At 37.2% G+C, this 13,639-nt stretch overlaps 1 protein-coding gene across 1 annotated transcript in view; it reads right to left on the bottom strand.

Annotated features, from left to right (window-relative positions):
• LRGUK (leucine rich repeats and guanylate kinase domain containing) overlaps positions 1-13,639 on the bottom strand; it is a 104,085-nt gene that overhangs the window by 65,239 nt on the left and 25,207 nt on the right. Inside the window, exons 6-10 of the mRNA XM_025291547.3 lie at positions 10,935-11,059; positions 6,469-6,612; positions 3,557-3,637; positions 1,582-1,668; positions 127-233 (exon numbers count right to left, since the gene is read on the bottom strand). Of these exons, the coding sequence (XP_025147332.3) occupies positions 127-233; positions 1,582-1,668; positions 3,557-3,637; positions 6,469-6,612; positions 10,935-11,059 (544 nt within the window). The remainder of the gene's footprint in view (positions 1-126; positions 234-1,581; positions 1,669-3,556; positions 3,638-6,468; positions 6,613-10,934; positions 11,060-13,639) is intronic.

Below are 13,639 nucleotides of genomic sequence, written 5' to 3'. Positions count from 1 at the left end.
TGAAGACCCGATCCCTTCCTCAGAGAGGTGAGAAAGGAATGAGTCACAAGAGAGATGGCTAGGGCAATGAGGAGGTTGTCCTGTGCTGCCCACCCCAAGTTCCACCCAAGGCGTCTCTCAGAATACCTGTCAAAGATCCTCTGTGGCTGCATCACGCTGTTGACCACATGGGTCATGTGGTCTTGGGCCGCGACCACTTCCGGGGGAGGGTTGTATTTATTCACGGCCGAGATCTTTTCCAGAATTAGAAATGCAAAGGGGAAAAAAAATTCATTGTACAAGAAAGACAAGACTTTCTTTACTGAAATGTTCTAGACATGCAACCAGGAATCTGTGTTATGGGTTCATGTCTACTCTAGCTTTCCTAAAACCTAAAGAATGATAATTCTTTTAAAATATTGAACTGGAACCCCTTGGTCACCTATTTCTTTATATTTTCTGGTTTGGGAGGGAAAAAGCAAAAAAAAAACCAAAAAACAAAAAAAAACCCCTCAAAAGTCTAAGATTACCTTTAATACAGTAAATGTTTCAACTTTTAGTAAGAGAAGAATAAAATTCTTAGTGCTAGATTCCAGGTAGCTGTTATTGTAGAAGTTTTCCTCCTGCCATCATACCAAGAACTATTCCCATTATCTCAAATTCTACTAAACCTCCTCCTCTTTTAATATAACTTTCTCTTTTCCAAAGATACAGGCCTTTTCCTCACGACAGACAGTTGTCTGTTCCCCGGCTTTGTTATCACTCTAAATACAGTATACTTGTCTACCACATCTTTATCTAATGTGTGGTTTTGAATGTTATCCCCTTTGAAAACATTAAAGGGAAAGAGAAATCTAATAAGTGCCTCTGAGTGTGAGAATAATAACAGACCAGCATCTATAACTATTTTTAACCAAGATTTCAGAAAGACATTTATGAACTGGAATATATCTGCCTCTCTGCATATTTATACCTGCTCTTTCACTCCCATCTCAAATTTGCATCGGGTGTAAGAAACCCCTCATTAGTGGGGATCTCAGCTGACACCTGTCACGACAGCATGACAAATTGGCTACCACAGGTATGGTGTGGGGAGGCAGGTGCTAGCATTCAAGGTCTGGTGACTCTCAAGTTGCATGTCCAGAGAAGAATCATTATCTTAGAGAGGAGAATAAAGGATTTTAAAAAAACCAGAGTAGTGATTTGAGTCCTTTACAGTGATGTGGTAAAATGACATTGTAATTCATTTCATTATTAAGTGAAGATTTAGAGGAACACAGAATCACACATACCCCACATATGATAATTTTCCAAACTTATAGTCAGCCTTACAGCTGCCAGCCTAGGTACATGAAGGCTGCTTCTGTCTCCCATGGCCAGTCTCCTTACTGTACCAAAAGCAGGGCTTCCACTGCGTTTGTGTTGATGCTCAGCTCTGCAGAGGGTTAAACAACTAGACTCTAGGACAAGGAAATGCTCCTTAAATAAATAATGAATGAGCATACTGTTATATGCTCATTTCTGGATTGCAATGGTCCTGCAGCAGATGGCATGGGCTTTTGAACCTATCAACTCATAAACACGTGAAATATGACTACCTACCTTTTCGTCCACTTTAATCTTCTTCTGATCCAATTCTGTTAATCGAAGTAGCATAAAAATGACGAAGGACCAATAGTCAGGTTTTTCCTGTTTAAAATATCAAGAGGGTTATTTTGTTACCTTCCTTTTCCCAAATTAATAAGCAGTAGCAGTCTGCTTTCATGAGCCAAGGCCTTTTACCCACGAATGCTGTCATTCACACACACACACACACACACACACACACACACACACACACTAGGTCTTCACATTTTCACAATTGCAGTCCCCTGATATTAACAACTCAAATGCAGACTCTGCCTTGTAACTTATAAAGCTTTTCAAATGTGTGATCTTGTTATTCTCCCTGTGAGATAAGCAGGACAAACCTGATTATCTTCATCTCTAAAGAGAAAAACACCTAAGGCTCAGGGAGGTGGAGTATTTCATCTGATGTTCCATGGCCAGTGACTGAAACCCTATCTTCTAACTTAAAGGAGTTTCATCATTATAATAGTAGCAGTCCTTATTATTAATTCCTCATTATTTCTTTGTGCTGTTTTATATTAATTTTGTATCATTAATTATGACTTTGTTTTACAATAATAAAATGATATTCATTTATAGGACAATTCCCTTAATACTCTATCATCTGCTGTGTTAGGACTATCTGCTTTTTAGAAATATAATTAGTTACATTGTATCAAGAAGCTACGTCTCTTTGAAGGGAAAGATATTAAGTGGGTGATGCATTTTGTAGATGAGAATACACAAGAAATGAATATACAATGGCATCTTTTGTGTACTTCAAAGTGCATATGTGGGAGGGGTTTATAAATAAATGAGGTAACATGTGTGAAAGGGTTTGGGCTATTTATTTATGCAAACACCTGGACGCTCTTTATGGGTCTGGAACTGGGAGGGACGGCCACTTTAAACCCCTTCCTTTCCAGGGGACGCTTTTACAGTGTCTGCCACTATTCCCATACCAAGCATTGTTTTTACTTTCAGACCGTACTTTTCATTTTTCATTTTGATTTTTTGCCTGCCTAGTTATGTTTCTCAAGTCATACACGCACAAAGAAAGGTACTCAGAGATACATACAAATTCAAGAATCTATGGCAAAGTGAGCAAAGGATATAGATTCAAAGGGGAATGAATAACATTTGCACAAAGAGGGAGGGACAGAGTTGAGCAGAAAGGATCTATCATTGGTGACAAAAAAGCGAGGACCCAGAAAAAAGAAAAAGCCTGGATATTTGATATCCAAAGGTGAAAAATCACTAGGAAATAAATGATTTTTTCCTATAATCATTTTACAATGCCAGTTTTACAGCAATCGCCAGGATAATTTCTTTAGGTGTCTAATCTTAGACTTCTCCCTGATATAAAATAGGAGCCACATTCCATCTACACCTCAGGCTGCTAAGTCGCTTCAGTTGTGTCCGACTCTGTGCGACCCCATAGACGGCAGCCCACCAGGCTCCCCGGTCCCTGGGATTCTCCAGGCAAGAACGCTGGAGTGGGTTGCCATTTCCTTCTCCAATGCATGAAAGTGAAAAGTGAAAGTGAAGTCGCACAGTCGTGTCCGACCCTCAGTGACTCCATGGACTGTAGCCCACCAGGCTCCTCCGTCCATGGGATTTTCCAGGCAAGAGTACTGGAGTGGGGTGCCATTGCCTTCTCCACACCTCAGGCATTCTTGCACTAAAAAGACATTGCTCTATAATCTCAATAGGTCCCTCCTGATAATCTTTATTACCATGTGGATGAGTCACAAATGGTCATACAGAGTAGACAACTAATATTCAATTTCAGGCTTTACCTGCACCGATGGTGGAGCACGGGTGTGACTTTGCTTACCCTTCTAATAGAGAATGGTGATAAACACACTGTATTCACATTCTTCATGTTCTATCAAAAGTATTTCATAAAGAAGAATTCCAAGAATGTTCTCATCCCTAACCCCCACCCTCAAAACAAAGGACGTCTTACCCGAATTGGATTTCTCAGAAGATTGAGAACTCGAAGGAGAGGTAGGTTTTCAATGTATCCTATTTCACCCAGCTCAGCAATCTGTTTAATAGAAAAACAAACACACACACACACACAGACGATATTATCAACAGGCTAAGTGTACCAAGACATCAAAGAACATAATATAAGAGGAGCTACATTGGATCCTTTAAACTCAACTTATTTTAAAAATTGCTCTTGTGAATATCTAGCTTTTCACTGAGAATTCCATAAAGTCACACAGAACAAGGGATTACTGCATGTTCCTTCAATAAATGTAAACTCACAGCCACATTTTCTTTTCTCCCCTCTGGATAGAGAACAGTGAGGTAGAGAGATGTTCCTCATCTCATCCACATTTAAGGCAGGAATAAAACAGTATGTAGAAACAGAGAAAATGCAACAAAGGCACGCATGAGCTACGTGGCTCTCCCCATCACTCATCCTATCTAGCCTCCAGTTCCCCAGTCCCCCTCCCCACCACTGGTTCTGCGGGTTATTGTGGTTATTTGTGACTGGGGAAGCCTTCTTACTGCATGTAGCTCTATCATTTTATCAATGAGGTCACTGTTTTAAGAAAAGATAAAAATGGCAAGTTGTATGACATATTTCTTGATGTCAATGTTACATGACTTCACCTGAAAACTCTTTGCTAAACTGTACATTTATGAGTTATACATAACTCTTGAGAAGACTCTCAAGAGTCTTCTCCAACAACATGGTTCAAAAGCAACAATTCTTCGGCTGTGTAGATCACAACAAACTGTGGAAAATTCTTAAAGAGATGGGAATAACAGACCACCTTACCTGCCTCCTGAGAAACCAGTATGTAGGTCAAGAAGCAACAGTTAGAACCAGACATGGAACAACTGAATGGTTCAAAATTGGGAAAGGAGTACATCAAGGCTGTATATTGTCACCCTGATTATTTAACTTATATGGAGAGTACATCATTTGAAATGCCAGGCTGGATGAAGCACAAGCTAGAATCAAGGCTGCCAGGAGAAATATTAATAACCTCAGATATGCAGATGACATCACCCTTATGGCAGAAAGCAAAGAGGAACTAAAGAGCCTCTAGGTGAAGATGAAAGAGAAGAGTGAAAAAGCTGGCTTAAAGCTCAACATTCAAACAACTAGGATCATGGCATCTGGTCCCATCACTTCATGGCAAATAGATGGGGAAACAATGGAAACATTGACAGACTTTATTTTGGAGGGCTCAAAAATCCCTGCAGATGGTGACTACAGCCATGAAATTAAAAGACGCTTGCTCCTTGCAAGAAAAGCTATGACCAACCTAGACAGCATGTTAAAAAACAGAGACATTACTTTGCCAACAAAGGTCCGTCTAGTTAAAGCTATGTTTTTTCCAGTAGTCATGTATGGATGTGAGAGTTGGAGTATAAAGAAAGCTGAGTGCTAAAGAATTGATATGTTTGGATCGTAGTGTTGGAGAAGACTGTTGAGAGTCCCTTGGACTGCAAGGAGATCCAACCAGTCCATCCTAAAGGCGATCAGTCCTGAGTGTTCACTGGAAGGACTGATGCTGAAGCTGAAGCTCCAATACGTTGACCACCTGATGTGAAGAACTCACTCACTGGAAAAGACCCTGATGCTGGGAAAGATTGAAGGCAGGAGGAGATGGGGATGACACAGGATGAGATGGTTGGGGTACATCACTGACTTGATGGACATGAGTTTGAGCAAGCTCCAGGAGATGGGTAAGGACAGGGAAGCCTGGTGTTCTGCAGTCCATGGGGTCACAAAGTTGGACACGACTGAGTGACTGAACAACAACAACCACAAAACCATATGAAGGGATGTGGAACCTGGTCTTATGACTTCTTAGGTCTTATGACTTCTTAAGTCTAATGACTTCATGAAGTCTATGACTTCATAAGACATATGGGACAGTGAACAAATGAATTAACCTTAGAAGTTGACAATTTAATATGCAAGTCACATGAAAATGAGGAACAGTTTTTCCTGTTATTAAAAATCCACTCTTGCCAGACCTAAAGACTGTCTTTTTTTGATTTTTAGAAATATAACAGCTAATGGAAGCTCACTGGAGAAAGAATCATTAGATCCAGCTGATGAGCACCATCACGGCTGAACAGAGAAACGTCTCCTGAAATTCATCTTATAGTCTCTATGTCTCTTTTAGGGTCAGCCAGACTTTTCATTTTCAAGAAGTAAATAACCAACTTACTTGTGAGATCTTTCCCCAAAATACAACAAAGTACTCAAGATGAATAAAATCACTATGTAGATCTTATCGCAGAAGAAGTGAGCTACAGGTACCAACTGAATATATCATTATTAGGAGCATACATGCTTTATTAAAAATAAAATATAATTCAGAGTGAAAGCCAATTGATATAATTTGTGAAGTAATGTGTGCATTAAGCCAGAATGGAAATCTAAATAAGTCCAGTCTCCAAATTTATCCAAGTTGCAAACATAGGCTATTGTTACAAATAGGATATGAGAATTCACTTCCTGTGTCTCTTCTCATTAAATGGAGGCAACACTAGCCTGAGGTTATTCTCTTGGCTCCAGTTTCCCTGCTCTGACATGTCAGACATTCCTAATGCAATCTTTCTACCCCAAATTTCACATGAACATATCTACTTCACAAAGTCATGTGCCCTTGGTTGCAGTTTAAACCTTCAAAATAATGAAATCAGGAATGTTTAAAAGCTAAGAATCACTATTTATTAAAAAAAAAAAAAAAAAAAAAAGTCCTTCACCTATTGCTCCAGGAGGTTTTCTAGAATATTTCTGAGCTGGCATTGCATGTGATAGCACTTGAGACATTAATAATGGGTCCTAATATGTTCTCTTATGTAGACACTAAAACCAAGACACTTAAAGTATGACATTACCTTATTATCCTCGAGGTTGATCACTTCCAAGAAATCATGACCCTCTAAGCCTTGGAGGCTACTGATCTGATTCTGGCTCAGATCGAGGATCTGCAGGACTCTTAGGTCATCCAAACCTGTGATCTTCTCAATCTGGTTATTGCTCTAAAATTGATAAAAATACACTTAATGTCCTAAAGAGAAAACTGCAGTGACAAGTTTTCATTCTGGGTACACTGCCTCAAACCTCTTAAAATCAGTAAGACATTCTTGTCTCCCTCTATTCCCATCATTCACCTCCCTAAACACATATACATACATCATAGAAAGAAATTACGGTATTTCAGCTGGAAGACTCAGAACTTAATATTTTTTGCTAGAGATAAGCAGATGAATGTTCATAGGAACACTGTTCAGTAGGAAAGACAAAAGCTAGACAGTATAAAATTTGGACATTGCTAACCTCAAGCCTAATGGCAGCATGACTCCATGCTCCTCTTTAGAAATATAAATTTAACAACAATTCTTTCATGGCCATTTTAACAAACCACTTGAATGCTACAACTCCCACATCTACTCTGTCTTCAGAAATATTCTGAATATAATCACTTCATATCACAAGGTTTGTGGCCGTCTGATATATGCTTCTGCTTATTCATGCTCTTGGTACCTTTCTCTCCTCCTGAATCCAGGCTGCACCTATGACCTGCCTTCACCCAAAGAATATGGCACAAGTGTCCTAGTTAAAAATCTAAGACTTAAGAAGGCCTGGCAGTGGCTCCTTTTGTGTTTTGGAGCCCTGAGCTGCCATGTAAGAACTCTAGCTCCTCTAGAAAGAATCTGTGGAGATGTTAAACAGAGAGGAGCCCTGAGACTAGAGAGAGAGAAGAAACTCAGCTATTGTAGCATCTCCGCTGAGCCCAGCCCCCAGTCAATCTGCTAGCTGGACAAGGCAAGACCAGCAGAACCACCCATCTGAGTCCAGCTCAGGTTACAGAACTGCAAAATAACAAAATGGTTCACTAATAGAATTTCTCAACACCACTACATTTTGGGGTGGCATGTTTTACAACAATACATACACAAACTAAGTTCTTAAATAATTCACACATAAACATCTTTTTAGACAACACCATGAAACAGAGAAAGATATAAGACTTAAATGTTGTTCTCTTTTCCAACCCCCATGAACCCATAACACAAATTATGGTGGTAACAACAATTTGCATTTTCTTGTACATTTCCCAACACATGCAAAATTCCTTGTGCTCATTAGTCTTTGAAGTATAAGAATATATCCCAGTAAAGCTAAACTCTGAGTTGAGAATCACAATAAAGAGTAATTTTGAGGTTTCAACTAATGCCATGTTATACCCATCCTTAACCTTTTAAAACTTTTACTGAGCACTTTATAACTAAAAAATTTTAGTATTCTCCACCATCTATAATATTTTTCCTGGTACATGTTTCCTGATACATTTAATAGTAAGAGCTCATTTTTACCCAATTTTTCATAAGATTTCACTTTAATAATGAGCAAGATTTATATTCATTAATATAATTTTATGGTTCTTTAAAATATATTAATAAAATGTTGATAATCTATAAAGCTGGATGATAGTACAGGGGGATTCATTAAACTATTCCCTTTATTTTTATATATGTCTGAAAAATTCCATAATGAGAAGGAAGAATACTAATGACCCCATTTGCCTAAGTCAAATTTCCTACTGTTCAAAAAAGTTCTAGAAAGAGTAATAGAAAAAGGAAAGGAAAAAAACTACACTGAACATAATGTCCATATTAATTTAACTTATTGAAATAGGACCTCAATATCCTATTTAAAATATACCCACATATCAAATTTATACATAATACACTTCTTCCTAAAGACTTTTGATGTGCCATAGATGTGGAAGATAAACTGTAAGTCTTTTTTAGTGTGTCTCTGATGGCTTTCAAAGTGGTAGATGCTCAAGAGAAGAGTAAGGCATAGAAATGTTTAATTAGATAGTCTACGGTCATAAAAGAAAGCAGAACTTGAGAAATATGCCAAATCAGAATTTGAGTTGAAAGTCATCTAGTCAAATCTTTTATCCAATGATGAAAAACTGATACGTCTCTCCTCAAAGCGTATGGCCAGTTTCTGCAAGAACAGTTCCTCTTGCTTGTTTCATCATGTTGAGCAGGGAAAAGGGAGCAGTTAGAGAGAAACTGTTTTATTAAATAAATGAAATGAGAAATAGTCTCAATCTCCCAAGTTGGGAGGGGAAAAAAAAAAACAAATGACTTTTACTGAGACACAATGATTTTTTGAAGTTTGGAATGGATTGCCCTTACTTGCTAAAGGAGGTGGCTGGCAGAACAGACCATGAGTGAACCACATTTTCCCTTAATATTTATTGTAAAAGTTGATGGTAGGGAATTAACAATTGGTTTGTATACTGAATGGCTTTTTTTCCTCTGAATTTATCTCAATAAAGGGAATTACTTTCAGCAGTACAATTGTTTTACTGATACCACAATTTTTTTAAAAAGCATGAAAAACTATTGAAACAAATGAGTCTCATTTTATGTATTTTATTAATATATGGAAAAGAAAACTTTACCATTCTCAAAAGTTTTAAGGAAAATGAATGATGGAAAATTCTGTATTTTCTAGTTAATCTTGGATGACGGGAAAGGGAATGGGGAACAATCCATCTAATCTACTTGTAGGAAAAGTAAGTTTTTTTATGCTTTTTCTAAAAGCTGCTTGAGATGAAACTGTCAACACAGTTTACTTATTCAGTTACTGAAACAAGGTCTTACGATAAAAGTGCTATGTGTTGTTATTCTTAATAACAAGCTGAATTCTCATTCCTTTATGCACAGCTGTGTATCTCTTTCCACATACCATGCTCTACTTAAAGTGAACAGGAATGCAATGTAAAAAGACACATAAAGAAAAGGATAAAGTTGTAACAAGCTGCAAATTGAATAGAACATACTGCCAAGAATCCTTCAAATTATCATAATTTTTAAATGTGACTTTCTTTTATAATTTTTAAGTTTGCAATTGACTTGCCGAAGTCATTTTCATTTACAGCTTTGCCATTGTGCCTTGGTGGACAGAAAACATGAAACTTCCGGGGAATAATTATACTTTACCACGTCTCTACTGGCAATCAGTAGTGTGCCCTCATCTAATGCACCGTAAGGAGTGAAGAGTCCTGAAAGAGCACTTCAGGCTTCAAGCTCGGGGAAAGAAAAATTAACACATAGCCAACCATCAGCTGTCTGTAGTTAAACAAGACAGAAATAATGCATCATATTTGTAAAAAATCTGCAGATAACAGATTTTAAACAACAGTTCGACAATCTTCTATGGGATATTAACTTAAGAAATTAATAAATTACTAGTCTCATGGCTTAAAATCCCTGCCTATCCTGTGACAGATAAAATGAAGAAAAGAAAAGCCATCCAAGGGTAAGAAAGAAGAAGAAAGACTCCTACATCATCCACAAACTACTTTATCAGCCCCCAAACTAGTGAGCTAGACTATTACTTCAAAAATACTGTATATATGGTTGGAACTAATATGATCCTGCTGATTTTTAAGTAAGTTGTCTGTGTTCATTCAGTCATAGTCACAGAGCATGTCATATAGCTTAAGGACAGTGCTCTTCATAGGGAAAAAATTTAAAATATTAACTTTCTGAAGGAAATTGTTCATTTATTCTCAGCCAGAGAGAATAAATGAACTTTATTTATTCATTCATAATAAATTATGAATAAATTTATTCATAATTCTGGTTTTCTAGAATGGGAGACTAGCATATAGTGATATAAAAGGATTGCCAAAATTCAGTGCCCAGTGGTTCATTTGAAAGTAATGAAGGTTTTTTTTTTTTTGCAATGACGCTTTAACTGCAATAAATATTACACTTCTTCATGTTGTTTAGTCACTAAATCATTTCCAACTCTGCAACCCCATGGACAATAGCCTGCCAAGTTCCTCTGTTCATGGCATTTCCCAGGCAAGAATACTGGAGTGAGTGCCATTTCCTTCTCCAGGGGATCTTTCCGACCTAGGGATCAAACCTGTGTCTCTTGCATTGGCAGGTGGATTCTTTACCGCTGAGCCACCAAGGAAGTCCAAATATTATGCTTAAATATGTTTAAATATTATTGCATTAATAAGACATTATAACTATATTCTTAACAGGTGCTAAAAGTATGCCTTTCTTTCTTAGTGGTAAAGTCAGTCTTTTAAAAAACGGAATTTGTATTCCAAGTTAGAAAATCATTTTACCTTAAGCATGAAATATTCATCAAACACACATAAACAAACCAGATACGAAAAGGAGCAAACAAAATGGAAGATCACGACATTTCATTAAGAAACTAGCTCTTTATAAAACTGAAAAATCCTAGCTATCATTCATATATTTACTAAGACATTAATTGGTACTTCTATAAAGAATAATACTTTTGGTAGACTCACCAGACAAAGTATTTTGATTGGTAACATGCCTAAGCCATTAATGGTTGTGATCTTGTTGTTGGCCACACTAAGGTAGGTAAGGCTGCTGCACAGCTCTAGTCCACTGATTTCAGTTATCTCATTGCCTGTACACCACGACTATGTTTAAGGAAAATGTTACTGGAAACATTTTGAAGAAACAATGAATCAGTGTCAAATCATCATTAGAAAAATGACAACCGCATAAATAAAAAGTACTACATGCCCAATACAAAGCATGCCAAATCTTAAAATATTTTTTATATGTAAGCTAATACTTACATGGGGAAAACACCTGAAAAAGAATGGATGTATATATGTGTGTGTGTGTGTATGTATACATATACTTCATATATATCGACTTAGCAACATACCTGATTCACTTTGCTGTACACCTGAAACACATTGTAAATCAAATCTACTCCAATAAAAACTTTAAAAAAAAAAAAAGAAAAGAAAGAAGTTAGTACTAGCACTACTTATTTATTTTTTTTTTAAAGGAACAGCTTTTGAGTGCACTCAGTTGCATTTGTATTCATATGTGACTCATTTAATTGGTGAGGAAAAAACAATCGCCAGAGTGAAACCACCAGGGTGGTTCAAAGCTGCCTCTTTGGCAGCATTTTTCCTTTGCTCCCTTAATGGTCTTCATGGGAAACTTGTACTTTCCTACAGGCAGAACTTCTGAATCCAGGGTTGTCCTGGGGAAGTACACGTGCTTTATCATCCCCATAGCTGGGAAAATAGCCCGGGAGATGTCATCTGCAGAAAATGGGTCATGTGAAAAATTTGGAGAGGAACAGCTTTTTGGCAAATTTCCAGGACTTAATGTCATTCTCCACCAAAGCTCAGTTTTCCTTCCCAAGTAGCCTAAGACATCACCATTTTCTCAGCCAACTGTCATCTTCAGGGCATCCAGTCATCACCAAGACCTGGCATTTTTTGCTTTAAAACATCTCTTCAAACATGCCATTGTTTTTCATCTCCAGCTTAATTCAGCTTTGGTACCAGTGCGTACCTCTAACTTACATTTCTTCTTGTCTTCAAGTCATCCTACACCCTATAGTCAGGTTAAATTTTTTTCAAAATATTGACTGGTTATCATGCTTAATTAACAAATTCTTACAGGACAAATTCCAAAATCTTCACTCTGGCATTTAAGACCCTTTACTTTAAGCAAAAGCTATTTATTGAATTTCATCCCCATTATAATCTAGTGAGAATTCTCCAATTCTGCCAGGTTCATCTTCTTAATAGTTCAGGAATTTACATTTGACTTTCTTTTTTTTTTTTATACTGCTTTCCTAATTATTTCTAAAATCTGCCCATTCTTCAGGATTTAATTTAAAATTCCACTTTTTAAGTTTTCTCTCTTTTTTAACATTTGCTTTAGACTGGCATATTAAGCATTTCTTTTTGATGAATAGCCTCATTTCTCTACTTCTATTACTTTTTAATTACATAAATAAGTACGAGTGACAGATTTGGAGAACGTATATTCACAACATACAGAGTAGACAAAGAATTAAGTATCTAGAAAATATAAAGATCACAATAGCCCAACAGAAAATGGGGAAAGAATATAATCAAGAAATTCTCAGAAGAGCAAATCCAAGTGGCTAACATAACATAACAGGGAAAAGGAAATGGTAAGCCACTCCAGTATTCTTGCCTGGGAAGTCCTATGGATAGAGGGCTACAGTCCATGTGGTCACAAGAGTCAGACACAACGTAGCAACTACACCACCACCGCCAACATAAAAAACATATGAAAAGACACTCTGCTTCACCTGTGGTCAGGAGAAACTAAATTAAGATGTTATTCTTTGCCTATCAGTTTGGCAAACATTTTAAAAGTTTTGAAGAATAGATTCTTTCATACCACTGAGTGAGAGGGTTCATTATGGTGCAGCCTCTCTGGAGGCAATCTGGCAGTGTTTATTATAACTGTAAATATCGGGGCAATTCCAATTCTTGGTATTCACTCTAGACAAACTGTTTCTTCCCCACAGCCTTTTCTGGTCAACTTTGAACACCCCACCTATGGAGACCAATCTCAGAACCAACAAATGCTTTGAAGAGAAAGGAACAGACCGTAAGTATCACAAAAACATACATTTTGCTTCATAATTATCTGTAGTTATCCTAACTCTATTACTTAATAGTTATGTGACATAATTTCTCTCTGCTCAGATTTTTCATCTGTACAATGAAGACAACATCAGGTTGCCATGAGGCCCAAAAGTTAGATCATGAGGAAAAAAATTTAGAAAATAGGTGTGAATGAATTGTACAAACTATCAAGTACCTCACACTTACAAGATGTTATTGTTATTAAATTACAAGCACATGAAGCTAAGGAATCATATCCTCTGCCTCCTGGCCAACAGCACACAAATAAGGATTCAGGCCAGGATGGATTCTGAAAGAACAAGGCCAGAGACAGCTGTTAATTAAGAAACTAAGAGCAGTGATGAGAAAATACTGCCAAACGAACTGGAAATTCCTCGATTTTCCTCACAGGTTCCATATTCAGTCCTTAGGCGGAAGCATAATTCTGCTTATTGTCAGCACGCATTTCAAAACCACTTTCACAAAGCTTCCCACCAGACTAGCCCTACAAACAGACATTTATGCTCATAAACACGATCCTTCTTTCTGCTTCCATTTTCTTTGAGCTGTTTAAA

This window comes from Bubalus bubalis, chromosome 8 (assembly GCF_019923935.1).
Source record: "Bubalus bubalis isolate 160015118507 breed Murrah chromosome 8, NDDB_SH_1, whole genome shotgun sequence".
Lineage (NCBI taxonomy): Eukaryota > Metazoa > Chordata > Mammalia > Artiodactyla > Bovidae > Bubalus > Bubalus bubalis.
Note: the sequence above shows the minus strand (reverse complement) of the source record. Positions and strands in the feature narration are given on the sequence as shown.